Source organism: Sycon ciliatum, chromosome 9, assembly GCF_964019385.1.
Source record: "Sycon ciliatum chromosome 9, ocSycCili1.1, whole genome shotgun sequence".
NCBI lineage: Eukaryota > Metazoa > Porifera > Calcarea > Leucosolenida > Sycettidae > Sycon > Sycon ciliatum.
The window spans coordinates 9,345,128-9,373,092 of NC_088651.1; the positions used below are offsets into that span (position 1 = coordinate 9,345,128).

At 47.7% G+C, this 27,965-nt stretch overlaps 2 protein-coding genes across 4 annotated transcripts; both read left to right on the top strand.

Moving 5' to 3' along the window:
- The first annotated feature begins 4,264 nt into the window (after nt 1-4,264).
- LOC135824556 (myosin heavy chain, non-muscle-like) lies at nt 4,265-6,246 on the top strand. The gene is made up of 3 exons (XM_065337291.1): nt 4,265-4,470; nt 5,066-5,272; nt 5,646-6,246. Exons 1-3 carry the CDS (start codon nt 4,312-4,314, stop codon nt 5,784-5,786), a joined length of 507 nt encoding a protein of 168 aa, XP_065193363.1. The 5' UTR covers nt 4,265-4,311; the 3' UTR covers nt 5,787-6,246.
- On the top strand, nt 5,657-26,315 carry LOC135824554 (myosin heavy chain, embryonic smooth muscle isoform-like). Of its 3 annotated transcripts, none has more exons than XM_065337287.1 (14): nt 5,657-5,750; nt 6,328-6,480; nt 6,774-6,941; nt 8,766-8,933; nt 9,488-9,605; nt 10,035-10,162; nt 10,453-10,707; nt 11,863-11,991; nt 12,438-12,650; nt 13,161-13,244; nt 14,213-14,337; nt 14,883-14,991; nt 15,378-15,431; nt 25,699-26,315. In XM_065337287.1, exons 2-14 carry the CDS (start codon nt 6,448-6,450, stop codon nt 25,702-25,704), a joined length of 1,590 nt encoding a protein of 529 aa, XP_065193359.1. In that variant the 5' UTR covers nt 5,657-5,750; nt 6,328-6,447; the 3' UTR covers nt 25,705-26,315. The 3 variants fall into 3 exon arrangements, with proteins under 3 accessions (XP_065193359.1, XP_065193358.1, XP_065193361.1); XM_065337286.1 differs by lacking the exon at nt 25,699-26,315 and adding an exon at nt 17,167-18,915; XM_065337289.1 differs by lacking the exons at nt 5,657-5,750; nt 6,328-6,480; nt 25,699-26,315 and adding an exon at nt 17,167-18,915 and having other exon boundaries at nt 6,810-6,941; nt 8,766-8,907.
- The last annotated feature ends 1,650 nt before the right edge of the window (nt 26,316-27,965 follow it).

Sequence of the window (27,965 nt, forward strand, 5' to 3'; positions counted from 1 at the left end):
GGTATCTGTAGGCTTGAAGAGGAGAGTGCCGCCAAGGCGCAGCTGGAAAAGAAGCGTCGTGAGCTAGAAGGTCAGATCGCCGACTTGAACGAAGATTTGGACATGGAACGTTCCGCCAGGGGAGACGCTGAGAAGAAGAGCAAGCAGCTGGAATCGGTACGTTCACTTCTCCTCTTTCACCCATTTAGCCCTTTCAGTGCCAAGGGGGTCAGAAAAATTCAAATTTTTATGCGTTGAGCCCAACTCAAATTTTTCATAGCTCAGCTGTATATCCACGAATCTTTACAAACGATGGCTCTCTGAAAAGATATCATGGCCAGGCAGACAGCTGGGAAGAGAAAATGCAGCGAAAATAGTCTTCCTCGCGAGGGTGACTGAGCGAAGTCCGTTTTCTGCATTTTCATAGCATCTGCACTTTCTCACGCGCGCGATCGATCGCAGTGCAGTCAACTTTCAACACACGAAATTCGGACAAATTTGGCCTGAAAGCCACTGAAAATCTCGTTGTTTGCGCATACGTCATGTTTTCTACGCGCGACAATTGTTTGTCCGAGCGCGAGCGCTTCAGGCTTCGCCCTGGCGATATCTATCCTCATGGACACAAAACGATGTGATGAGTCGATAGCCAAGGTCTTCCTGAAGATGTAGAGTGGTCGTTTGTAACTCTCCTGTGTGTAGAAGTGAAGATACGAATTTATTTGTACACACATACTCATTCTGGGCGACTAAAGTCGCCCGTGGCACTGAGAGGGTTAAGGCTACATGTCATGGCAAAGAGGCTCTGCACGCCTTATTTGGCATTGAAAAAGACGTATAATACGTCCTCAGCGCCTGGGCGTTATTTTTCATGACGTATATGTATATGTACGTCTTTGGCGTTAAATGGGTTAATTCATTGCAACTAGCTGAATTGACGATCATCAATGACTTCCTGAACTGACAATCATCAATGACTTACTGAACTGACAATCATCAATGACTTCCTGAACTGACAGTCATCAATGACTTCCTGAACTGACAATCATCAATGACTTCCTGAACTGACAATCATCAATGACTTCCTGAACTGGCTCAGGCTAGTTTCTTTCCTCTACCTTTTGTCATGTGTAGTGGTAAGTTGTCCTTGTTGTGGGTTGTGTCGCATGCCTCGTGTGATGCTTCTTTTATAACTTTCCTTCGCGTTCTGCCTCTATCTCTGTCTCCCTGTCTCTCGCAAACACACACACACACATGCTCACTCTACACCCCCACAGGAACTGGAGAATCTTCAGAATGTTGTTGTTGTTGTTGTTTGGCTTTATTTAAAGTGGAGTTCCAAAACAGGCCTAAACCTAATGACAATGGTCCCACTGATAATAAGAGAAAAGAAAATATAATAATAAGCGGACAAACAGAACCAAGAAGAAGATACAGCTGTAGTTAGATAACTAATATGAGCACGGCAGCAGGGGAAAAAAGTCACAAGCACGGCAACCGGGAAGAAAGGAGTGAGTGAGTGAGAGAGAGAGAGAGAGAGAGAGAGAGAGAGAGAGAGAGAGAGAGAGAGAGAGAGAGAGAGAGAGAGAGAGAGAGAGAGGTAGTGAAGCAGATGAGTTCATCCTAGTTGACGGTACTGCCTAACAGAAAGGCCAGGCTTAGCGATTTGAAAGTGGAGCGCTTTCTTTCGAGGCGTGCTGTGTCTGGGAGCTGGTTCCACAGGATAGCTCCAGCATGGCTAATGCGCTTAGCTGAGGATGCAGTGGGGGAGACAGGAATGATGAGTAACTTGCTGTTCCCTCCTCGTGTTCGGAGAGAGGGACTACGGGTGAAAAAGCTTGCAAACAGAGTACTTGAAGATTTGTTCAGGCAGCGCCAAATGAATACAAGGATGTGCATGTGGGTGTATATGCTGAGGGTATGGGCATTCATGCGTTCAAGTAAGGGAGCCGTGTGAGTGCGAGGGGCTGCCCTGCACACCGAGCGAGCCGCACGTTTGAACAAACTATTTAGGCGCTTATCCTGATAAGACGATAAGAAAGGGGCATAGGCAGCAGATGCATAGTCAAATTCTGATAGTATAAAGGACCTGAAAAACTGAACACGGCAAGAAAAAGGCAAACATGCTGCACTTCGATTTAGTAGCCCAATCTTAGCGGCAACGCGGCGTGCAACATGGCTTGTCATGGTGTTCCAGCTCATGTCTGAGTCGAAATGTAGGCCAAGATACTTGGCCGTTTTCACAACAGGCAGCGTCTGCCCATTACAAATGACATGCAGCTCAAGTGCTTGAGATGGGGATGGGGGAATAGGCAATATCTGTGTCTTTCTTTCATTAAGAATTAAACCACGGCCCTTCAGCCAGGTGGCCAGGTGCTGAACAGCAGCTGAAAGGTGTGCAGAAACAGCTTCCGCAGACTCCCTGCTACATCGTATAGAGATGTCATCAGCAAACTGGATTGCTCCCACATTAAACGGTGATAGTTCTTCTGCTATGCCGCGGGCATAGACAATAAATAGCAGTGGGCCCAGTACCGACCCCTGGGGGACACCTGAGTAACTGGTGTACGGGAGACTTCTAGTCTGGCCAACCTGAACGTACTGTTCTCTATCAGAGAGGTAATCCACCAGCCAACAGAGTGCCGTGTCGCAGATGCCAAGTTCGAACAGATCTTGCACAAGAGTTTGATGTTTCACTTTATCGAATGCCTTTGACATATCAACAAAGGCTACACCTGTGTTGAGTCTGTTCATGCGGGCCTCACAGATACCTTCCACAGCTAGCACTAGTGCGTCGGATGTAGAGTGGTGGGATCTGTAGCCGAATTGAGTTGGCGGGAATAAATTGCTCTGAACTAGATATCGTGTGAGTTGCTCGTGGACTATCCTTTCCAACACTTTGGATGCAATCGATAACAAGGACACTGGTCGATGATTCTTTGGCATGCTCGGATCTCCGCCTTTGAAGAGTGGCGATATCCTAGCACTTTTCATCTGGGCAGGAAATATGCCCTCTCTCAGGGACTTGTTAAAGATCAAAGTCAGGGATGGCGCCAGTACGTCTGCATGTGCGCGGAGAAGGGCTGCAGAAATGTCATCATCACCGCTGGACTTGGCCGGATTTAAACGTTCGAGGAGCTTCCTCACTCTGGCAATAGACACTGGTGCAAAGGCTGTCAGATCAGTGCTTGAGGCGGGCCCGTAGGGAAATGAGAGATGCACTGGGCGGCTGGCGTCCTCTACTATCTCTGCAAAGGTGTTTTGGATGGCATCAACAGAACATTGAGGTGGCTGAGATTGTCGATGTTTACCACTCAATTCTTTGATCGTGTGCCATGTCTGTTTGGTATTGCCAGACGCAGCTCGAAACTTGGATTGGTAGTAGGTCTCTTTCTGTTGCCTATTATAGCTGGTAGCTTCCCGCCTGGCAGCCTTGAAAGCTGAGTGGGAATGTTCTGTTCCATCACTAAGCCACCTCCTATGGAGCCGGTTGCGCTTGGTCAAGAGGTGTAATAACTGGCGGTTCATCCATGGTACTGATTTTTTCTTGCGTCGAGGGCTTGGTGCAAGAGGAGCATGTCTGTCTAACACTTGTAGAAAGCGGCTGGCCCACTCAGTCCACATGACAGTTGGGCTTCCGTCAATTTCACAAAAATCCTGTTGGACCAAATCTGCCTTGAACTGGTCATGATTTATGTTTCGGTAGTGTCGCCGTAGCCCAGAAGTTACAGTACTTCTTACTGGGCTGAGTTGAAATTCACTGAGAACTGCTGCATGGTCACTGAACGCGATGGGGATAACAGTAGCCATATTTAGAGGGTCGAATGTATTGTAAAATTGATCCAGTGTGGTTGGTGCAGAGTTTGCTGAGAACCGAGTCGGCTGGTGAACTCCGGGATATAAACTGTAGCTGGCCACGAGGTCAGATAGATAATGAAGCTGTGGATCTGGAGGTGCTGTTGGATTGGTGTTTATGTTGATGTCGCCACAAATAATCACGTTCTTCCCGGGCATTATAGCTGAATGGAGATGGTCGTCCAGGCAGTCCCAGTATCGAACTGGCTCAGATGGAGGTCGATAAATGGTTCCTATCAAACAAGTTCCAGATTGGCAATGGATTTCTCCCCAGCAGCTCTCAATTGCCGATTCTGTGAGGTCCATTCTTGGCTTGACCAGGAGGGATGCCTTGGAGTACAGGCAGACTCCTCCACCGGCCTGATCTTTTCTGTCTGAGCGCAGTATGTTGAAGCCATCCAAAGCTATCTCTCCATCAGACACGGTGTCGTCTAGCCAGGTATAAATGAGCTTGAGGAGCAAGTGAGTGGCACGGTAGTTATGGAGGAAGTGCGTCGCAAGCGTGAAGGAGAGGTAGCCAGTCTGAAACTGCAGGTGACGGAAGGCACTCGTATGCACGATGCCGCATTGTCCGAGCTCAAGGAGAAGCTCAACTCTCAGATCCAGCGTCTGCAGGAGGAGGCTGATCAGCTGAGTCGAGTAAGTCCTGTTGTCTGTTGTTTGGTGAACATTGCGTACCTACCAGACATTGTTCAAAGTGGGAAATGGAGTTTGCGGTGAAAGCATACGACATGGTCTTAGTATACATGAACACGCTGAGTAGAGTAAGTACTGCTGTGTGTTGTCTGTTGTCTGTGTTCTGGTGGACAATACGGACCTAGAAAACATCCTGTGCACAAGGAAAATTGGCTTTTGGGTGAACACAGACGAAATATTCTTGATACTGTTAACAGGGAAACATGCCTGTTTTAGTAAGTAATTTGCGAGCACACGCACCGATTTGCACCTGGAAAGGTTTGCGATTGGAGTCAATTTCTTTAGTTACTTTCCTACAAGTCAACGTTTTGTGTCAGCTTATTTTTGCGGTTCCACACCCATAGCAAAAATCGCGAACGATTCCATACCGCAAATGTTTCCCGGTTTACAGCTGTACTGGTACATGAACTGAACTACCTAACCTGTCCTCTGTGTGTGTATGTGTGTGTGTGTGTGTGTGTGTGTCTGTCTGTCTGTCTGTCTGTCTTTGTGTGTGCCTGTCTGTGCGTATGTTTGTTTGTTGTCTGTTCAACTCTAGGCCAATTCCAACCTGGAGAAGGAGAAGAATCGCCTGGTGCATGAGAACCGTGACCTGGTGTCCGAGCTGGAGAGCGAGAAGGCGGCTCGCATTGAGTCCGACCGTCGTCGTCGTAACCTGGAACAGGCTAACATGGAGTTGTCCAACGTCAACAGTGAGAAGAACAGGAAACTGGACGAGCTCACTGCCACAAAGACCAAACTACAGGTCAGCGTCGGGTAGTTACTAGTAGATGTGTGTCACCAAGAGTACACCAACACCCAGAGTGTCATTTGTACAACTACATGTACAAGCAGGATTCAAGCACATCTCTTTATGAACAGCTGCACTTTGGGTCAGACCTCACCTACTCGTAACGCTAAAACGTTTGTTGAGAGTGTTGTCTTTTAACGTGTACTGTGTGATGAACCTGATAATGGGCTGAGTATTTGGTGAAGTGGACGTCTAATTCTGAGAGAGACCACAAATTTCAGGTTCTTCAGCACTGACATTTTTGAAACGTTTCACAAGTAAACTTTCATGCCCTCTCCTCAGGTGATGTGGACGTCTTTGTTTTTTGTTCTCGTGTTCTTGTCTTCAGTCTGACCTTGAAGGTAGCAATGGTCACTTGGTGGATCTGGAGTCTAAGGTGTCTAGCCTGGAGCGCGGCAAGCATGCGCTGGAATCCCAGCTCAATGAGCTCAGGGTAAGCTTAGCTTCCAACTGCTGTGGGTGGGGATAGCATGCACAAGTACACTGGAACTCACATGTGGGGTAGTGCCTTTGCTGATTGCATTATGCAGAGCTCACTGACTTGTCAGTTCGAGCACTCTGTGACAAGGTACATTCGGGCCTGGTTTAAATCTGGCTTCTGGATCACGCCACGTCCTTGACTCGCAAGTCACACGCTATGTACAGCTCTGGACACGATTGGTGGCCCGTGCACCTACTACTAATAGATATCTGGTATTTGAAAGTCTTTGCAGACGTGGATGATACTCCTAAACCCATGTTGTTTTCTTGTGTATTCGGGCTATGCAACAGTTTCCAACCTGTCCTCGACAGCATTTCACCAGTGCATGATTCTAACCACAGGTTTATGGCCAGTACCACCACCTGCCACCTACTTTCAAATGCCAGTATGATAACAACGCTGTATGTCCGTATTCGAAACAGTATTGCCGAGGGAAAGCTGAGGGACAAAAAATGTATTCGGAGCTGAAAATGGTATTGTGCTGCATTCTTGTCTTTCCTTGCTGTTGTTTTTAATTCTCATTGTTCAGGAGTCAATGATGGAAGATGCAGCTAGTCTCTCTGCTGTCACACACAAGCTAAAGGCCTCACAGGCTTAAGTAGTAACTCTCAATGATCAGCTGGAGGAGGAGCAAAATGCCCGCGAAGAGATGCAGAAGCAGTTGAGCAATGCCAACACTCAGGTACATATAGTTCGGATACCTAGGCATGCCTGCTGTCTCTCTCTCTCCGTCTCTCTCTCTCTCTCTCCCTCCCTCCCTCTCTCTCTCTCCCTCTCTCTCTCTCTCCCTCTCTCTCTCTCTCTCTCTCTCTCTTTGTTTGTTTGCTCTCAGTCTGTGCAATATTCTTGGGTTGGTTCTTGGGCAATTCTCCAATGGCTCACTCCGAAACCTCTCTGCTATTGGCAACAGTGCTCATTCAAGTCATGCTCTCTGCTCGGTGCTCTGTACTTCTACCTGTGTGTGTTTATGTGCAGCTTGCTGATACACGTCGGGATCGTGACCAACTATCCCTGGACAACGAGGAGCTGGAGAACTACCGCAAGAAGTCGCAGAGAGAAATAGAGTCTCTGCAGACGCAGCAGGACGAACTGGCCAACGCCAACGCCAAGCTGGAGAAGACCAAGAAACGACTAACGGAAGAAGTGAGCGATGCTGCATGCCTGCGTGGCTGTTCTCTAATGCTACATGCTGGTAGTTAGGCTGTTGTACAGTTATGCTCGATGAACTCTGACCTAAAGTGCATGGAGCCGTCTACTTGCACGGCCCTTGACGCTCTGGGAGTGGCATGAATGCTGCAGGACGTACACATGTTCACATGCAGTGATGAAATCGGAACTGGTCCTGGGCGTCAGTTTTGCACTTTTCTGTTGGATTTCAGTGAGTGCAGCTGTAGGTTTCTGACTGTAAAGTTCAAGAGTCACTAGGCAGCATGGTGCATGATGAAAGGTTTGCTATGTCCAAGCAAACTGATCTTCTTCCTAATAAAATAAATAGAGGAAGAGTGAGCCAAACTATCGTAAGCGAATGTGCTTATAATTATTATGTGAACACGATTGGTGGAATGCTCGGCAGCTGAATATACTACTAAGGCCTCGGTCACACTGCGGCAAATTTGAAACTGGACGCAGCGTCAAACCCAAGCACTTTGGTCACATGACCAAGATGTGAAACCACTCTAAACTCCTGGGTGTAGTATCGGTTGAGTTCTTGTAAGTACAGTGCCAGGGAACACGATAAGATTTCGAAATTGCTCTGACACAATGTCCTGCCACTTCTGGAAACGGTCGGACATGGCCGGACACTGTGATTTGGCAGATTCTGTGATACATGTACATGTCAGGGACTCTTTTATTTTTCCATCACTTTCATACACGTAAATGTACATACTCCCGGGGGGGGGGGGTACATACTCTTGATGCTATTAATATTATTAGTATTACAGTGCGGTGCTACAAAAGTACAGTGCTGGAAACTGAAATCCGACCTCTGAGCGGTGGGTTCACATTCTGGCGGTCTCTGTTTCGTAGTGTTACTATCCCATGGTGGGTCTTTGTGATGTGAGCGCACCGCTCAGGGGGTTGGATTTCAGTTGCCAGCACTGTACAAGTAACATCACACAGATCTCGAGTCAAGTAGATGATTGTAACACTGATTCAAATCTCTGTGCATTGTGCAGCAAACACAGTAACTGGGACTGTGTGACTGTGAGCGTGCAGTGGTTCTGCACATATCGGATTTGAGCTGTTTTTTTCCACGACAAAGTAATTTTTATGAAGTCAGCAAAAGACAAAGTGGGCACCTGCTCGCCCGTTCTTGTTGCCAGCTCCAAGATCGACACCATGTCACCACGAGTACTCGAGTTGGCTGAAGGATCCCATCTTTGCAAACGTTATGTGCTCTGTGAACAGCATGTAGATTCTACGCGACATTGAATTTATGACACTTTAGCTGCTGTTGCTTCATTGATCTTGCACGGCGCTAGAGATAACGCAAGCTGGTACATTTCTGACCCCTCGTTTCCCCTGGAACACGGACTTTTTTTAATTTTTCGGATCGTACAAACGCGTCGCGGAATAGTTCCTAGCTTCAGCAGGAAGCGAGAAAAAAATTCATTTCAAAAACTCCTTCCCGATCGTTTGCTACGCTCAAACTGGAGCTACGCTGAAGTGGACAGCTCCCTGCCATGCCGTAAAACCCTCTTGTCACAGGTTGCTGCTCTAACTTCTTGAGACTTCTTCCCAGCCAGAGTGCCACTGTCCTTTGTCGTTCTCTTTCTCAGCGACGCTATTCAATTATTTCGGTCGGACAGATTGTCCGTTCAAGTAAAAAAGCGCCGGATTTGAATCGAAAATGGTCGGAAAATGTCCGATGTCCAACCGTTATCGTGTTCCCTGCAGTGCTGGGAGATACTGTGGAGAGTGAGTTCATCCTGACTTCTCTCTATCTCTTTACGCATTGCTCTGCAGGTTGCCGACCTCAGTGTGAACTTTGAAGCCCAGGCAGCCCGCGCCGCAGAGCTGGAGAAGAAACAGCGCAAGTTTGACCAGACGCTGACGGATGAGCGGGCCAGAACGGAAGAGACTTGTGAGCAGAGGGACGCCGCACTGCGTGAGTCCAGAGAGTATGCTACAAAGGTATGTGACGGTTTTTTTGTATCTCCGTCATGGACAGATTGTGCTCTGGTTTGGTCGTGCGTTGGACTGTCATTCTGTGTACTAGTATTGCCAAGAGTACATAACCCCTCAGGAGTGTGCAACTCCACTATGGGTGCTGTCCTGACAGAATTTCAAGTTGACATCATTTCTATGATGCAATGCAAACTGAAGGCATAGTGGTGGCCTGCGGAAGCGAAGGCTATAGCTTGTGTGTTTCTGAACATTCAAGTGATGCTAACGCGGATCCCGCGAATATTATTATATTATTATAATGCGAACTGAACTGAACCGGCATAATGTGACCCATAGATGCAGGGGTTGTGTGGAGTTGGAACCAACATGGCCGACGTCATGTGACCCATAGATGCAGGAGTTGAGTGGAGTTGGAACCTACATAGCTGCCCCGTATTATAATTATGGTCATGCGATAGATTTGATAGATGTGAACCAATCTCCATTCAGCTGATGTCAAGCTCTGATAATGAGAACATGTTTTTTTGCTGCGTGTTTGTTCCTGTATTGTTTGCATATAGAACATGGCATTAACACAGGACGTGGAGATGTTGACCAATAAGCTGGCTGAGTCTGAGCGCTCACGCAAGTCACTGCTTGCTGAGCTCAATGATCAACTGGAGAACAAGGATGACACTGGTAAGCTAGGTCAATGATCAACTAGTGAATTATTTGTCTCATCTCCTCTGTGTGTGTGTGTGTGTGTGTGTGTTTGCGTGTGGTGTGTGTGTGTGCATGTGTGCATGTGTGTGTGTGTGTGTGTGTGTGTGTGTGTGTTTGCGTGCATGTGTGTGTGGTGTGGTGTGTGCATGTGTGTGTGCATGTGTGTGTGTGTGTGTGAGGGAGAGGGAGAGGGAGAGAGAGATCGTGTGCCTTTATGTCTTTTCTACTCTTCGTCTGTCTGTGGACGATTTCCTCTGATCTCTGTTCTCATATGAAGGTACTGTAGTACTAGTATCAGTAGGGTGGACTCTTTTCTAGAGTTGCTCAACTCTGGTGTCTTCCTTGTTCAAAGCACTTCACTACGTGTGTGTGTGTGTGTGCGTGTGTGCGTGGTGTGACCTGCAGGTAAATTACTTCATGAACTGAAGAAGGCCAAGCGTAACTTGGAAGCACAGCTTGATGACCAGACGATGCAACTGGAGGAGCTAGAGGATGAGCTCCAGACTGTGGAGGATGCTAAGCTCAGACTGGAGGTAAGTAGCCTTGATGTGTCTGTGTCTGTGCCGCCCACGCTTGTGTATGCGTTTACGGGCATGCGAGTGGGTGTATGTAAAGGTTCGGCAGCATATCATTAACATTTGGCAGCACTATACTGAAACTGAAGGAACTTGCAGCTCCCAGATTTGTGAGGCTCATCCAGCAGTAAAATGGGGAGAACCCCTGACTCTGGGTTACATACACTATCATGAGTCTGATGGGTCTGAGAGAATGTCACTTACACTCACTAACTATTGCTTTGTCTGTTCCGCATGTCATTGCTCAGGTCAACTTCCAGGCCACCAAGACCAACTGGGAGCGCGAGATGGCGTCGAAGGATGAAGTTGTGGAGGAGCAGCGCCGTGGAATGCAGAAGCAGCTGCGTGAACTTGAGTCGGACTTGGAGGACGAACGCCGCAATCGATCATCTGCTGTCGCCGCCAAGAAGAAGCTGGAAGGCGAGATGAGAGAACTGGAGAATGACAAGCTGCAGTTGGAGAAGGGCAAGGAGGATGCATCCAAACAAGTTAGACGACTTCAGGTGAGAACCCTGACAAAGCATTATCAGGAGCGTAGCTGGTCCCCCTTTTAGGGGGTTCAACGGCCGCATATGTTTAGGATGATGGCTGGTGCATGTGATACATGGTCATTATGTGCATGCTGAATCTAGGTCGGAATTGTTAGGGGGTGCACGTACCCCCCCCCCCCCCTCCAGTGCGGGCTATGCGCCGGTGGATTCATACGTTGTTTATCCGGGCGGTCCAGGACGGGGCATTGCTCGTGTCTTCGAACTATCTTTAGCTCGGAGTCACATACGATTCAATTGGGAAAGGCGGTCGATATGGCATATGGCGTCACATATCCACAAAAAGTGACAAAGAGTAGTAATATTTCCACTAGAACTGGTGCAAGTGTGCCCTGCAGACGTAAGTGACGTGAACTTTGGTGTCGGGATAACTGACTTACCAGTATGTGTGTACTTGTACCTAGCTAGGTGGTGGCTGGGTATGCGCGTGTGCATGTGTGCGTGTGCTTCTTTCTGGGTGGTGCCGGTTGGTTGGAATGAGCATGTCAGGTTGTTCTCGGATGGAGCGTCTGTGTTAGCCGACACCATAGCCTCTACTGCAGTTGCTGCTGCTGCTGCTGCTGTTCTTACTAATGATGGTGATGTTATGGACGCTACTGCATACTTTGCTCAGGTTGCTGCTGCTGGTGGTGGTGTGCTGTTGTTGCTGTTGTTGCTGCTGCTGCTGCTGCTGCTGCTGCTGCTGCTGGTGGTGGTGGTGTGCTGTTGTTGCTGTTGTTGCTGGTGGTGGTGGTGGTGGTGGTGGCAGTGTGCTGCTGTTGCTGCTGGTAGTGGTGGTGTGCTGTTGCTGCTGCTGCTGGTGATGGTGTGCTGTTGCTGCTGGTAGTGGTGGTGGTGTGCTGCTGCTGGTGATGGCGGTGGTGATGCGGCTGCTGATGTTACTGCTGATGCTGTGATGCTGTTGATGATACTGATGCTCTTGCTGCTGTTGCTGATGTTTGTTGCTGGTGTGCGTGTGTGCATGTGTGTGTGTGTGTGTGTGTGTGTGTGTGTGTGTGTGTGTGTGTGTGTGTGTGTGTGTGTGCACACGTATGTGTGTGTGTGTGTGTGTGTGTGTGTGTGTGTTGTGTGTGTGTGTGTGTGTGTGTGTGTGTGTGTGTGTGTGCACAGGCTCAAATGAAGGAGGTCTATCACGAGCTGGAGGAGTCCCGTACCGGCCGCGATGAAGCACTGCAGCTGTCCCGTGAGGCCGAGAAGAAACTCAAGGTTCTGGAGTCGGATGTCACACGCCTTACTGAGGTCAGTAGCCAGTGATAGGTCCACCGTCTGTTTTCTTGTATTCTGGTTTCCACTTCATCCCGTGCTGGGAACATTGTGTAGACAGCCTACTTTGCAGATACTTTCTCGTTGTGACTTGACATTGATATTTGCTTTTATCTCTCCTCTCTCTCTCTCTCTCTCTCTCTCTCTCTCTCTCTCTCTCTCTCTCTCTCTCTCTCTCTCTCTCTCTCTCTCTCTCTCTCTCTCTCTCTCTCTCTCTCTCTCTCTCTCTCTCTCTCTCTCTCTCTCTCTCTCTCTCTCTCTCTCTCTCTCTCTCTCTCTCTCTCTCTCTCTCTCTCTCTCTCTCTCTCTCTCTCTCTCTCTCTCTCTCTCTCTCTCTCTCTCTCTCTCTCTCTCTCTCTCTCTCTCTCTCTCTCTCTCTCTCTCTCTCTCTCTCTCTCTCTCGCTGCCTCTGCCACTTACAGGAACTGATGTCGGCCGATAGAGCCCGACGTAACGCCGAGGCAGAGCGTGATGAGCTGTACGACGAGGCACGCGGTAACAGTCCACGCCTGCAGTCGCTGAGCGAGGAGAAGAGAAAGCTAGAGCAGGCTATTGTGCAACTGGAGGAAGACTTGGAGGAAGAACAAGCCAACACAGAAATGTACATGGAGAAGTCCAGGAAGTCACAGTCTCTGGTAAGTAGAGAAACTGTGTAGAATGATAGGCGTTTACATCATTTTTATGGTACAATGTGCCTCGCGTGTGTGTGACTTGCGATGTTTGCACGGGGTGGCACCGCATGGCACTCGTCTGTACAGGATCAAATTTGGGTGTCGCGGATCTAACAGGTTTCAGGTGCAATGCAGAATTAGGTGACCAGCATTCCCTGCACATACAGTTCCTACTCCAGTGCTTTTTAGGTGCTATCTAAATTTAAGTGCCTGGTTTCTCTACGGAAATTAAAGTTACACCGAAAACAATATGTTATACTATACCTGGTGCATGCTGCAGATGTTGCGCATGCAGTAAGTGCTCTGCATACCGTGATTGGAATTTGTTATGGGCGGGGATGCTTTGGTACTCCACGGTCACCCCAGCTATGTCACAGATAGCGATTCCTGTGTGTGTGTGTGTGTGTGTGTGTGTGTGTGCGTGTGTGTGTGTGCGTGTGTGTGTGCGCGCGTGTGTGTGTGTGTTACACACAGCTTGAATCGACCCAAGTTGAGATGAGCGCACTCAAGGAGGAGGTTGCCACGCTGGAGCACAGTAACGCAACTCTGGACAGACAGGTACTAAGCGTTGCTATCGTGCAGGCAATACGTGTGCTCAGCAGCTGTTGTGTCATGTACTGACATACGGAAGTGGTTTATTTTACAGACAGATGAGTGTAGATATAGTGAAGAGTCAGGGAGGCCATGCCCAGCAGAGCGTGGTATCGTCCGTAGCACGGGGGTAGTGCGAGGTCACGTACCGTCTTTACATGGCGACACACAGGGGAAGGACTATGCCGTGAATGGGTGAAAGGATAACATGATACAGGATACAGGGTATATTCTAGGACGAATTTCCAACCGGTTACGGTCCAATGATGAGTCGGGGGGTCCGGGGGTCCCCCCGTAATTTTTTTCAAAATACAACCCAAATATGGCACTCGACAGCAATTTAACAGATTTCTTGGTGCTGGAGTACACACTCGTGACCCTAGTACCAGCCCACGCGGCTTCGCTGGAAGTATCCGTCCAGAAAAAAGCGTTTGACCATTCACAGCTCCATTCACCCACAGAAAAGTACGGGCGGTTGGAACTGATTTGTAACTTTTCAACCGGTCGCCAACAATTTCAACCGGTCGAAAACCGGTTGGGGCGGTTCTAGAAAATTCCCTGGGATAGGACAGCAGCCACACCAGCATGTACAGAGTACTGGTCTTAATGGGGATATTTTGTACATGTACATGTAGATCTAAATAATAAGTATGGTTGCAGCGCGTAGCTCGCATGGGGCACGGGGGGGGAGACACATGCACCCCCTGAAATTCCCAACCCAGGTGCAGCACGCGCATGTTGACCATGAATGTCATGCACCAGCCACCCTACACATCCGTGCACCCCCCTAAAAGGGAGATCAGCTACGTCCCTGAGCGGCTGTATGCTTTGGACGCTCACGGCCATTCTTGGTCTGTTTAGTGTTGCCATGTTGAGAAGCAGGTCCAAGAATTTCTGCCTGTTTGTGGTGGCTTGCCTTTCTCTGCTTCTTTCAGACCAAGGATCTCAAGTCGAAATTGGAATCTGCGGAGAATGAGCGTGGCTCACGTCTGAAGGGTCAAGTGCGCTCACTAGAGATGAAGATCTCCACACTGGAGGAGCAGATAGAAGTAGAATCGCGGTAAGTGTCACCAATGCCGAATTTCTCACGTGTACCTGTACGCATGCCGCCTGTACGCATGCCATCATGATCTGTAGGCAAGCCAGCGCTGTCCACCATTCAGACTACTGTATTGTCTTGTATTAAAGCCTGTCTCATATAGAAGCCTGTTTTGAATACAAGCCTGATTTTCAAGATGCATTGTCGGCACATAAGCCTGGTTTTAGTGTTGACACACATAGAAAGTTAGAAAGACCTGGTTTGGATAGAAGCCGGATGTGAATAGAAGCCTAGCCCTGACATCGGTCTCTACAGGAATATGCCCGGCCTTGATACGCGACATGACGGTATGTGCACCGGTTTCTTCGTTGTCTGAGTCTCTTCCACGGGATACTGCAGTTCTACAGTGCTGAGCTCAATGAAGTCCGGTTGTCCGAGTCAAGTTGCCCCCCCCCCCCACACACACATGTGTGGTCCCTTATTGCTATAAAATGTTACATTACAAAGTCACTGTTCGCGTGTCCAACGTTGTCAACCCGCCCCTTTTTCCCTATGGTCCTGCACAGCGAAAAGCATAGCCTGCAGAAGACTAACCGGCGCTTGGATCGCAAGAACAAGGACCTGATTGGTCAGGTGGAGGAGGAGCGTCGACGTGGCGATCAGCTTCATGAGCACGTGAGTAGAGTACTGTGCAAGTACTAAGAATACGCTTTTTTCTTTCTTTGTGACGGACTGTGGGGTGTTTATTAGGCCAGGGGCGGCGCAAGGTAATTTACTGTGGTACGGTCAGCCATCTGAAGTACAATTTACTCGTGGGGGAGGGGTGGCTGAGCCGAAAATTTGCATACCGGTATGGTTGTTTTCACTGGCGAATCCGGACGTTTTCACTTTGACTTGGGTTTAGACTTATGATTTTCTTGACTGGAGCACAATCAGCAGATTCCACTATTCAACCAGCTTGTGACGTGGTTTAGGTGTAGACCTGTAGAGATAAGTGGAGCCTTTGTCGGCCTCTCAAATTTATTACTACATGTATCACTCTGCTGTTGCTGTTCTCGCAGAATGACAAGTTGTCACTTCGAATGAAGGCACTCAAGCGTCAATTGGATGAAGCGGTAAGTGTGTGTGTGTATGTGTGTGTGTGTGTGTGTGTGTGTATGTGTGTGTGTGTGTGTGTGTGTGTGTGTGTGTGTATGTGTGTGTGTGTGTGTGTGTGTGTGTGTGTGTGTGTGTGTGTGTGGTTTTATTTTATTTTATTTTACTATGTTCACCTACCCAGCTCGAAAAGAATAATGAAAGACAATGGTACAGAGAGTAGGACAGATGTGTATGTCTTAGTGCTGAAATGATCTCAACTGACTGGCTTGCCGTGGAGTTGGCCAAACATGTTTGTTGTTCCTCTTTCGATGTTGTGCGTAGTTTGAATTGCCAGGCCTGTGATTTGCTTGCGTGTCAAGGTTTGCTGCGTGCTGTAAAACCAAAACGATTCGGTGGTGTAACATTTTCGGCTTACCCCAGAATCGGGGTTTCAGTAGCGTTTATTCTTCAGTATCGGTTAGTTTGGCTTGCTCCCATGCAAGTGCTGGTGGGCACTACAGTCAGACCTCGCTTATCCGATCCTCTTTTATCCGCATCCCTCACCATCCGGAAGAAAATAGCTGGTTTCAGATTTACAGCCTACGTGATTCATCCAACATAACCGGTGTTCGGTTATCCGGCTCCCTCACCTATCCGGATATATTTTTTTATCCGGAAAACAGATGTGAGCGGTTAAGTGAGGTCGGGCTGTATTGTACTGATAGCACTACCTGGTGGCATTATTTTTTTAGGTATAGTTTTGCTGCACCTGTGTTAGGCCATCATTTTTTATATCTATGTTTCGCGTCAGGTCAACTTCCAGAATCATATGCGAGAGGTGGAAAAAATAAAAAGTTGCAAAATAATAAAAAAGGCTCATCAGAGGTGTATGCACTGTACATAGCACAATAGCTCGTGCATGGTGTACATTCGAAAGAAAAATCGTACATCGAGGCACAACATCTTGGTTATCAACATGAGTAAATATTCACTTTGGACGGAGGAGGCAACCGTTGGTGCCTATGCTTCGCTGGATTATTGTACTCAGACTTCAGCAGCGGTGCAAAGAGCTCCGGAACGACGCATCCTCTCAGCTTGAGGCGATCAATGCGGTCTGGTGTGAGCTCATAGAATATTGCTCCCAGATTCCGAACAAACGATTTACCAATCCTGGCCTAGAGCCCAGTAGAGGCCATTTCTGAATCCCAGCTTCGCCGTATGCAACCAATCCACACTTATGACTCGCACGATCGTACATTCACTGTGCATGTTCGATTTTTTTTATTTTTTTCCCAAAAAAATCAAAACGTATGCGTGCGGACGACGCGAAACATAGCTATAAAAAATGATGGCCTTACCAAAAAATGAAAACTCCACTGAAAATGTCTTTAGTTCCATATTTCCACAGATGATCGTAGCTTGAAAATCGATTCTGGATAAACACAATTTCAAACCTAGAACAAATTGTCATGTTGCGTGGTGATGTCTGCTGCATTCATACTTTTCATAGGTATTATTGAACTTTTATCTCCATGTAGATTATTTGAAAATTTCTGGTGTTGCAGTTTTAGCGCTTTGCCGGTTGAGGTAGACACCTTGTCTAGTATCGTCTTTGCTGGTGTACTTACCTACTTTGTGTCGCATTGTTCTTGGCGTTTGCAATGGACATGTGTGTGTGTGTGTGTGTGCGTGTGCATGTGTGTGTATGTGTGTGCGTGTGTGTGTGTGTGTGTGTGTGTGTGTGTATGTGTATGCATGTGTGCGTGCTCACAGGAGGAAGAGGCGTCGCGCCTGACGCAGTCGCGTCGGAAGCTGCAGCGGGAGCTCGACGAGGCCACCGAGACGTTCAACTCTGTGCAGTCTGAGCTGACACAGTTACAGAGGGGTGTCCGTACCGGCATGCCCCGCAGCTACTCAGCCAGGAAGCGCAAGTCAGAACAGGTCGGGGAATCCGATGATCTCGGCGACGACTGAGTGAATTCTTGACATCGCTCCGAGTAACGATTTTACTACTTGACCCGTGGATTCTGAGCTAGTACTGTGAGTTGCTCTGAGCAGTGTGCAATCGGTGTAGACCTGATGCTGAGGGTGATGTGAGAGGTTAGAGTCAGTTCCTCTGCTTGCCCGCTGGTCAGTGAGAAAGGTGGGCTCTGTGCAGGGTTGCTGAGTGCCGTGCAACTCATGCCTACGTCTTCGTCGTGAAGGATGGCCAGTGGCAGGGATCCATGTGTGTGTGTGTGTGTGTGTGTGTGTGTGTGTGTGTGTGTGTGTGCGCGTGCGTGCGCCATTTTTGAGAGTAGAGAATTTGCAGCATCTACGTGCCGGCCGGTGATCGGTTAGAAACAAACGTTGGGCCATAATCAACCGTGATATCACAATACTCCTCCCTCCCCCCCCCCCCCCCACCACCACTCCCCAAGCTGTGTGTCCTGTCCTGTGATGCTTATCTATGTACCATGGCACGGCACCCCCCCCCCTCCCTCCCTCCCCGCCATGCACTGCTGTTGCGGAGCGGTCTGCCCTTCGCATTTCTCATCACGCCCTGCCGTATGCTTGTTGGTTGAGATGAGCGCCGAGAGTTGCAATGCTTCAGCCTTCCTTCATCCTGTCGTCTCATTTTGACACTAGGACTCTTTTCTGTACTTCTTTACTTCTGCAGTTCTTGTTTTTTTTGTTTTTTTTTGCGCTTGCCAGCTGTTTTTAATTTATTTTATCGCCTTGAGTATGTCTAGCATCGGCCCCCGGTGCCTTTTGAGTCTCTTTGCTTCTATCAGCGTGTGTGTGTGTGTTTTTGCGCGCGCACGCGTGTGCTTGTGTAAGTGTTCTAAAACTTTTGAAAGGTTTTTTCATTGTGCTACTACAGTGGTTCAAGCAGGTCGATGCGTGCGCCCTTTGCCAACCTGTGCTGTAGCAGACTGCATGTTCTCACAGCTATGCACACTCGCGTACCCGCACACCTGGCAAAAGTATTCTACCCTGCACTGCCCTTGCCCGCTTTAGCTTTTTATCTGTTTTTTAAAATTCCTTTCCCTTCCTCTCTTTCGTTTTTTACAGAATATTTGCTACAGTGTTTTCTTGTTCCTGCTCTCTCCTGGTTGTACCTTTTCTTTGGTGATAATTATTTGTTTTCTTGTGTCCCGATCGCAGGCAGAGCCATGTAAAGTGTGAGCAGCAGAAGAGTGACAATGCCTCTGAGTTCACTTGTGACGTTGTCGCGAGCAGCCCCAACGCTCCATGTAGATCAAAAACTTTTTTCTTATTTTGTTTTACTGCCGTGGTTACCGTGTAAAGTAGGTTTTCATGAATTTCAGTGCTGTTGTTGGCTAGTTGTGAGTGAGAGGACCTATAGGATGTGCTATTTCAAGTGCTTGTTGTGTTGCGCTTTTACCTGTTCTTCTTCCGTACATTTGTATCAGTTTTGTTGTTGTTGTAAATCTAAGGCCCTTGGTGACCTGTGACTGCTGTGAGTATGTGTTTCAGCTTGTGCTTTTAATGATTTTGAGAATGACAGTTGTCACTGGACATGATGTGTGCAAGCTGCAAGCACACGTGTGCGTTTGTGTGTGTGTGTGTGCGTACGTACGTGTGTGACGTTGTATATCATGTGTATTATGCTATGCACATAACGTTACGTGTGAGGAAGGATAATCCCCCCCCCCCCCCCGTGCTGAATTTGCAACAATTATAATAATAAATATTATACCTTTACACGTGCTATTTGGCACGGAAGGGTTTCCCAGCGTGAGTTCCCACCCACCCATTCCTATAGAGTATGACAAGGTCATCCCCTGCACCTTCAGTTCAGGGCAGCGTCAAGGTTTAGCACCGAGCTGACGGATGGCGCTACTACTGTACTAGACTGCAGACACAGTGTAGTAGTGATGAGTGATGTGCAATATTTTCATCCTGCATTCTAACATTTTAGTCACGTGCATTTTGTTACAAAATACACATCATGTGACATGACTGAATGTTTTAAGAGAATGCAGGATGAAAATATTATCATGTAGGATTGTAGATCTGTTTCAGTACATGCACTCCTGCTATCATGACTTTAATAATACTAGTTAGATCTCCAGTGCACTAGCGTCGATGTTGAAGTACTAGTGATACCCGTGAACTGGTGACAGGCACAAACGATGGGAAACAGTTCTTGCTTTTCTCACATTGAAGTTTATTCTTAAGAAAGGTTTGCTCCCCACACCGGAGCTCGCGCTATTCCGCTGACACTTGACTGACTCACGACTGCCATCCAGAGCACACGAGAAGTCCATCGAACCTTCGACTCGGCAAACCTGCAAGAAAGCACCACTCCCTGCTCAATACACAGTGTTTCGGGGAATTCACCCCTCATCAGTTGAGCTTGAGTAGGCTGAGGAAGATTGTGCCTGAAGAGCACCACTTATATAGTGCTCTCCAGGCACAAACATCACCAGGGATACAAACTGTCTGTTTACAGAGACGCTCCGCTTCCAGCGCGATAAACACCTCGTGAACACCAGATAGCAGTGTGAGTCAGTGTCGCTCCTGGACGGTGAGACAGACGTCGAGGACCCTCGGTCATTCGCAACGCTGTCACCTCCAAACCAACTATAGTCTGTTTCAAAAAGATTTACAATCAAGTTTCGGTCTTAAAAAGTATGAAGATAAGGGAAATTTGGACAACAAAGTACATAGAATGGCTTGTTAGGACACGGCAAATTGTTCTGTGAAGGTTTCGGAACAATTGGACCAACCGCTAAGGAGTTAGAATTTCGGCCAGGTTTCCGGCCTTTTCCAATGGTTTACAATTTGCCGTGGAAGCCAGTATCGATTTTTTATCAAAACCCACGATTTATCCTTTCCTTTTTGGCCGTGTGGTTATGAATGCTGTCTGCTGACCATGAAGTTGTGAGTTCAAATCCCAACCTATCCTCTCAAGTCAAACTTTTTTTTCATTGTTTTGGTGATCAAGCTGGTACAAGACAAAGAAGATGGCTGCACCAAACGACTTGTTGTTGGAGCTCGCGCTTCCTGCCGAACTGACTGACTCACGCCATGTGAACACACCCACAACACTGCAATGGTGTGAGTGAATTATAATGGAAGTCATCGCGCTGTAGCTTTTTGAGATTTATTTTAGTATTTCAAGATCGCCAATTTATTTGAATTTAGCAGTCAACGCCGTCTTCTATCAGCGTTCACAAGCGTCTGCTTTTCTCAAAATGTCGTCGAAGTCACACGGATAGCTTTGCCAAGTCATGGCCTTGGGAATGAGTCCGTGTCGATGTCGTTTTCGTCACACGGTGAGTAAATTGCATCGCAGCTCAAAGAAACTATTTTGGTCACAAAACGGACCCAAGGAGCTCGTCAACATTTACAACACTTTCGTTTCGACATGTCCTCTCTGACTCCATTATCGATACGAGGAAGAACTCGTTTGTTGTAAACCAGACGTACATGACTGTGTCAACGTGAGTGAGTTGTCATTTTTCCTGCTTTCGCGCGGAATATTTCTTCGAGTTCACAGTGAGTTTTTCCAGGCAGCGCTCGAGTGCTCATACGGTAAGACGCCAAACTCCGCGGGCGATCGCCAGGATCGTAAATCTTTTTGAAACGGACTGTAGTCGCAAGCCCGCGCTGGGCACAACAGTACGAAGTAGTGGTTGCGACTTCGGCGATGATTTGTAAGAAAGGTTTGCTCCCCACACCGGAGCTCGCGCTATTCCGCCGACTTTACTTGACACTTGACTGACTCACGACTGCCATCCAGAGCACACGAGAAGTCCATCGAACCTTCGACTCGGCAAACCTGCAAGAAAGCACCACTCCCTGCTCAATACACAGTGTTTCGGGGAATTCACCCCTCATCAGTTGAGCTTGAGTAGGCTGAGGAAGATTGTGCCTGAAGAGCACCACTTATAGTGCTCTCCAGGCACAAACATCACCAGGGATACAAACTTACAGAGACGCTCCGCTTCCAGCGCGATAAACACCTCGTGAACACCAGATAGCAGTGTGAGTCAGTGTCGCTCCTGGACGGTGAGACAGACGTCGAGGACCCTCGGTCATTCGCAACGCTTCCTCAGCCTACTCAAGCTCAACTGATGAGGGGTGAATTCCCCGAAACACTGTGTATTGAGCAGGGAGTGGTGCTTTCTTGCAGGTTTGCCGAGTCGAAGGTTCGATGGACTTCTCGTGTGCTCTGGATGGCAGTCGTGAGTCAGTCAAGTGTCAAGTAAAGTCGGCGGAATAGCGCGAGCTCCGGTGTGGGGAGCAAACCTTTCTTACAAATCATCGCCGATGTCGCAACCACTACTTCGTGAAGTTTATTCTTATCAGAAAATAAGGAAGCTAGAATAGTCGTTAGCGATGATGCTCGAGCAACAGTTTATTCTTCCCTGTTTTCACTGCATTCAGCGAGCACCTGATGTAAGTGCAGTGAACCGCTGAACGGGGCTGTGAGACTGAGTGCTTGTGAGCTTCGCACTACTACTACTACTACTACTAGTATGTCTTTCTTCCGCGAGCCAGATGCCGAAACATTTCGTCGTGAATGGTGAAAAGGACATTTTGCCGAAATACGAGCACTGTTGCGGCGGTGGGTACTCGGTCGAACCATTCGGCATTCCGTAGCGGACGTGGACGGATTTTGCCGCGGAGTCACCGCTCGACGACCACTAAGCAGTATTGACATATCCGCGGCAAGCCGCTTATGTACAACGGCATGGGAGAGGATAACAAAAAATGAAAATATATTGTTGGGGAAATCCACGCTATTATCGAATATTCAACAATGACGGGTGTGGGGTTATACCAAATTCCCATAATGTGGACTAACCTGTGTACATACGGTAATCATTGCTGTCTTGCCGGCCAATGGGTTTGCCTTCGACAACATTCTGTTCCGGGCGCTCGTTCTCCAGTATGCAGAGAGACCGGGACCGTGAAGCCGCGCAATTATCCCCAGTAAGTACTCGTAGTGACCCACTTCTTTGTTTGATATTGATTCACCGCTGCATGCTTGTCAACAATCACAATGTGTAGTACGTATTACAGGCTCTGCCCTATATGGGTCAGGGAATAATTTACTTTCAATTTTTTGCATAGCACCTTTGCTATGCAAAATCAAACTAAGCAATATTGCAATTCGAAATTGTTGCATATAATAGTTATTTTCTTCAAAACCTAATCTGGTGCCAAAATGCGTAGATAAGCACTTTCGAAGTCTATTTTTGCGCATCAATCTCATCCCTAAGAGACACACCTGACATGCACACTGTACATCATTGGCTGCAGTGAAAAATCAACATGCATCGCAGTTATCTGCGACACATTTCTGAAGTTCCTTTGCACCTCAGAAGAATTGCGTAGCAAACTGCGATGCAATACCGGTTAAATTATTCCCTGTGGGTACTGCAAAACATGTAATTTTCGGTGTAACTTTAATTTCGGTGATTTCGGTAGAGAAACCAGGCACCTAACGGTAAATATAAATTTCACCTAGTATTGATCACTCTTCGGACAGTGGAACACGCTTCTTGATTACATAATGGTATTACATACATGTACATGCACTGCTCACTGGTGGTGAACTTCGTTTGCCTAAAAGAGGCTAGAATCCTGCTGGCACTTCAGCAAACATACAATAGGGATGTTCTGCGTTTCGAATAGTACACCACACCTGCTAGTAGTATCTTTCAACTGTCACCGGGGAGGGGGGGGGGGGGTCAAGAGTCGACGGAGCAGTAGAACCTTCGAGAAAGTCGAACGAGAAGAAGCAGTCGAGTCGAACGTTACTCTCGTACTCATGCAGTTTAGGGTTCCGAATTATTCCGAACTTTCCCAGTGGTATGTCACGGTACGACTCAATCTACTTCAAGAATTCCTCATCGTGAGTATTGAGCAGAAGAGCATCGTCAGGCAGAAGCCCGATGACCTGAACAATAGATCGCTGCTCGATAGCCATTGTCGATCTCAAGAGGCGACAAGTGACACGACCAGCGCGCTTCGCGTTCCAATATGGCATAAAAAAACATTTCCTGGCAAAAAACGAGCATTTCTGGAAATGTATAATCTTCACGTTAGGTCAATTATTAACTTTTTTAAATATCATTGTTGAAAGCGTTGCAGTCGTAAACGAACGAATATTCGTTCGTTCATTAACAATAAGAATATTCGGATAGTCGATATTCGTATTCGTTTGTAGTGCATACATACAGTATGTGTTGATTATCCGGTTCCCTCGCCCATCCGGATATTTGTTTGTGGACAACGGCTGTGTGCGGTTAAACGAGGTCTGACTGTATGAGTGTTGTAGTTAACACTTAGCAGATTCTGCTTGAAAAGTCGCTGAGTGAAATTGGCAGAACCATGCAAACCTTGTGGCAGGCACTTCCTTGAATTCTACTCCACTTCTTTACACACATACCAAACATGCATGAAACATACCAGAAAACTGACCAAATTCTGTCAATTTTTTCTACCAGCATTATCCGCTAAGGGATAGCTGCCATTCATGACATCATGGATTCTATAATCAGGTACCAACAACAAATTCACGAGGAAACCGTTAATAGGCCTGTGAATGAGTCCATGAATAAGTTGAATACTTGCGGAGTTTGAGAAGATTGGTCTGTTCTTCACTGAGTCATGCTGCATTGCTTGATAATACTTCAAGCACAGTAGAATGCCAGCTGATTGCACTGGTGAATTCTGAAGACTGTGCCAGCTGATTGCACTGGTGAATTCTGAAGACTATGCCAGCTGATTGCACTGGTGAATTCTGTAGACTATGCCAGCTGATTACACTGGTGAATTCCGTAGACTATGCCAGCTGATGGCTGGTGAATTCTGAAGACCGTGCGGGGTGATTGCGGTGGTGAATTCTGAAGACTATGCCAGCTGATTGCACTGGTGAATTCTGAAGACTCTGCCAGCTGATTGCACTGGTGAATTCTGAAGACTGTGTCAGCTGATTGCACTGGTGAATTCTGAAGACTGTGCCGGGTGATTGCACTGGTGAATTCTGAAGACTGTGCCAGCTGATTGCACTGGTGAATTCTGAAGACTGTGCCGGGTGATTGCACTGGTGAATTCTGAAGACTATGCCGGGTGATTGCACTGGTGAATTCTGAAGACTGTGCCGGGTGATTGCACTGGTGAATTCTGAAGACTATGCCGGGTGATTGCACTGGTGAATTCTGAAGACTATGCCAGGTGATTGCACTGGTGAATTCTGAAGACTATGCCGGGTGATTGCACTGGTGAATTCTGAAGACTGTACCAGGTGATTGCACTGGTGAATTCTGAAGACTGTACCAGGTGATTGCACTGGTGAATTCTGAAGACTATGCCGGGTGATTGCACTGGTGAATTCTGAAGACTGTGCCGGGTGATTGCACTGGTGAATTCTGAAGACTATGCCGGGTGATTGCACTGGTGAATTCTGAAGACTATGCCGGGTGATTGCACTGGTGAATTCTGAAGACTATGCCGGGTGATTCGGCACTGGTGAATTCTGAAGACTGTGCCGGGTGATTGCACTGGTGAATTCTGAAGACTGTGCCGGGTGATTGCACTGGTGAATTCTGAAGACTATGCCGGGTGATTGCAATGGTGAATTCTGAAGACTATGCCGGGTGATTGCACTGGTGAATTCTGAACACTATGCCGGGTGATTGCACTGGTGAATTCTGAACACTATGCCGGGTGATCTCCTCTGCTATACATGTAGTCAAGAGTGCGTAAACATTTTTTTATTGACTCTTGATGTACTGCGTAACACATTGGGTTTTGGTAGACCTTCAATTTCGGTGAGAAACCGGTAGAGAAACCAAGCACTTAGATTTTAGATCACCTGTATGTGAAGGGAATGCTGGTCACCTAATTCTACTTTGAAGTACATCATTACACCTGAAACCTGTCAGGTCTCTCGATACCAAAATTTAAATAATTATATATTTTAATGTTATCAAGAGTGCATAAACAGTTTATTGACTCTTGATGTTGTGCAGTATACCACAGTAACCATGGTAACGTAGCTCGACTGGTGCATTGCCATGCACGACAAGCAAGTACCGTAGCTTCCCGATTATAAGTCGCACTCGATTGTAAGTCGTACCCCCATTTTCCGGTTTGAGCAATATCGTTTTGATACATTATATTGAGTTCAGTAGTATGTCATGCTCGATTGTAAGTCGCACCCCCCCCCCCCCCGTTTTTCGTTTTTATCTTTGAATTTTTGTGTAAAAAGGTGAAGCTTATATTCAGGGGAAAACGGTAATCATGGTGTTGTCATCAAAACCGTGTTTTTCTGCTGTGCAGGGATGACAGTGAGCGTGGCTGGAGAGACTGGACTAGCACTGGACTAGAACAGCAGACAGCAACCTGCTTCAGTGAAGGCATCCCGGGTGACGCCACAGCTACGACTCGACTGCTTTCATCCACACGCGGTGTGTGTGCGTGTACGCAACACACGCGCGTGTGCGCGTGTGTGTAGTAGTAGTAGTGTTGTAGTAGTACTAGTAGTAGTGGTAGTACCATCGTAGTTTGTACATGATCATAGTATGGTAGTTTTCGCGGAACCAATGCCATCGCAGGGGGCGTGCTTGGCGAGGGGCACAGGGGGCAAGTGCACCCCCCAAAAAATATTTCGACCGGGGTTTTGAAAAGTCACCAATGTATTGCGGAAAGCCCGACCTCGCGGGAGCACATCCTGCACCTGTGTCTCGTACTTTGAACTAGTAAGTATTAGTTGTAGTGCAGTAGGGGCCTGGTGCGCGGCCTATGCAGCCAGGCAGTCCCGTAGACCTACGTACAGTCTGTCAAGTGTCATATCAGATTGTATGACATCGCGAAGGGATGCGACCATCGGCCTGCCTGGCACAGTGCCGTTGACGGATTGGGTTTTCAATATTTGTAAAGTTTTCATCCTTTATTTTTTTAAATTGATATGATGCTGTACTGTGGTCATTCTTGATATACATATTTTGTAACAGTAACAATGACGTCACATGTACAAATGATGATGTCACCCTTTTGAAACTAATAATTGCTGTTGTCTGGAAATGGTGCCTGCACCGCGGACAGCTACGCCATTATTTGTTGCTCCTGAATCCGCATAATGATTGCTGTTGGTTCGCTCCCTCTTGCCAGTATTGCATTGTGTGTGTGTGTGTGTGTGCGTGTGTGTGTGTGCGTGTGTGTGTGTGCGTGTGTGTGTGTGTGTGTGTGTGCATGCGTGTGTCGTCCATACCATCCAGACCTCTGCAGTATTTTCTGTGTGTGAACGGGATGGAGATGGAGGGGGGGGGGGGCTATGGAAGGGCATGTAAGGGGGGGGGGGGGGGCAGTGATTGCTCAACTGTCCTCGACCATGGGAAGCAGAGTCTTCTCGATCTTCATGCAGCTTTCAAAGTGTGAAGTGAAACCTCACACCTCTGTAGTTCGCTTTTCGAAGACTGCGATTGGCCGGGGACAGTTGACCAATCATCAAGTGTGAACCTCTGAGCTAGGGTAGGCTATATAAGTAATTTTTCTGGTAGGGGATGGTGGTCGGGGTTTGGGATGGCTATTATTTTAGAATTTTCTTCGCATGAATTTTCTCCGCCGGCTTGCTTCTTGCTGTCTTGCTGCTGACTGTCCTCCTCCTTCTCTGGCTGCTGCAATGGCCACCATCCACCTGTACAAAACACATACACAAGAAAACAAAATCTAATTTTTTAAATTTCAAATCCAGCTCGGGGCTGGAACAGACACATGCTACTGTCGTGAACATTGAAATCCGGTGGAGTGACTGGGGACGGTGCCTTAGCGCGCACGCGTACATCCACTCTACTTCACGCGCACACTGTAAAAGTGAAACCGGCATTGTTTCAATGGCTACAAGGCCAGTGCCCCATCAAGGTCGCTTGACCGGCATTGTTTCCATGGCTACAAGGCCAGTGCCCCATCAAGGTCGCTTGACTGGCATTGTTTCCATGGCTACAAGGCCAGTGCCCCATCAAGGTCGCTTGACCGGCATTGTTTCCATGGCTACAAGGCCAGTGCCCCATCAAGGTCGCTTGACCGGCATTGTTTCCATGGCTACAAGGCCAGTGCCCCATCAAGGTCGCTTGACCGGCATTGTTTCCATGGCTACAAGGCCAGTACCCCATCAAGGTCGCTTGACCGGCATTGTTTCCATGGCTACAAGGCCAGTGCCCCATCAAGGTCGCTTGACCGGCATTGTTTCCATGGCTACAAGGCCAGTGCCCCATCAAGGCCGCTTGTCTTCTCAACGGATTTCACTGTCCGCAACAGCACAAGCAAAACGAATTTTCAAGCAACTTTTGAAGCAAGCAATTCTGCAGAAAACACATCAATAGGCTGCACGTCACAGAACTTGTGTTTCTCGTACAAACTGTTTGGGCAGCAACAATGTAAAATCTTGCAAAACAGACTGACATCATGAGTGTGTTGAGGTACACTGCATGCACACCATCACCAGATCACCATTCTGCTATGCATTCCCTACTGTATAAGCAGAAATGTTCGTCTGCACGGCACAAAACTTGTGTTTCTCGTCACGTGACAAACTGCTTGGGCCGCAA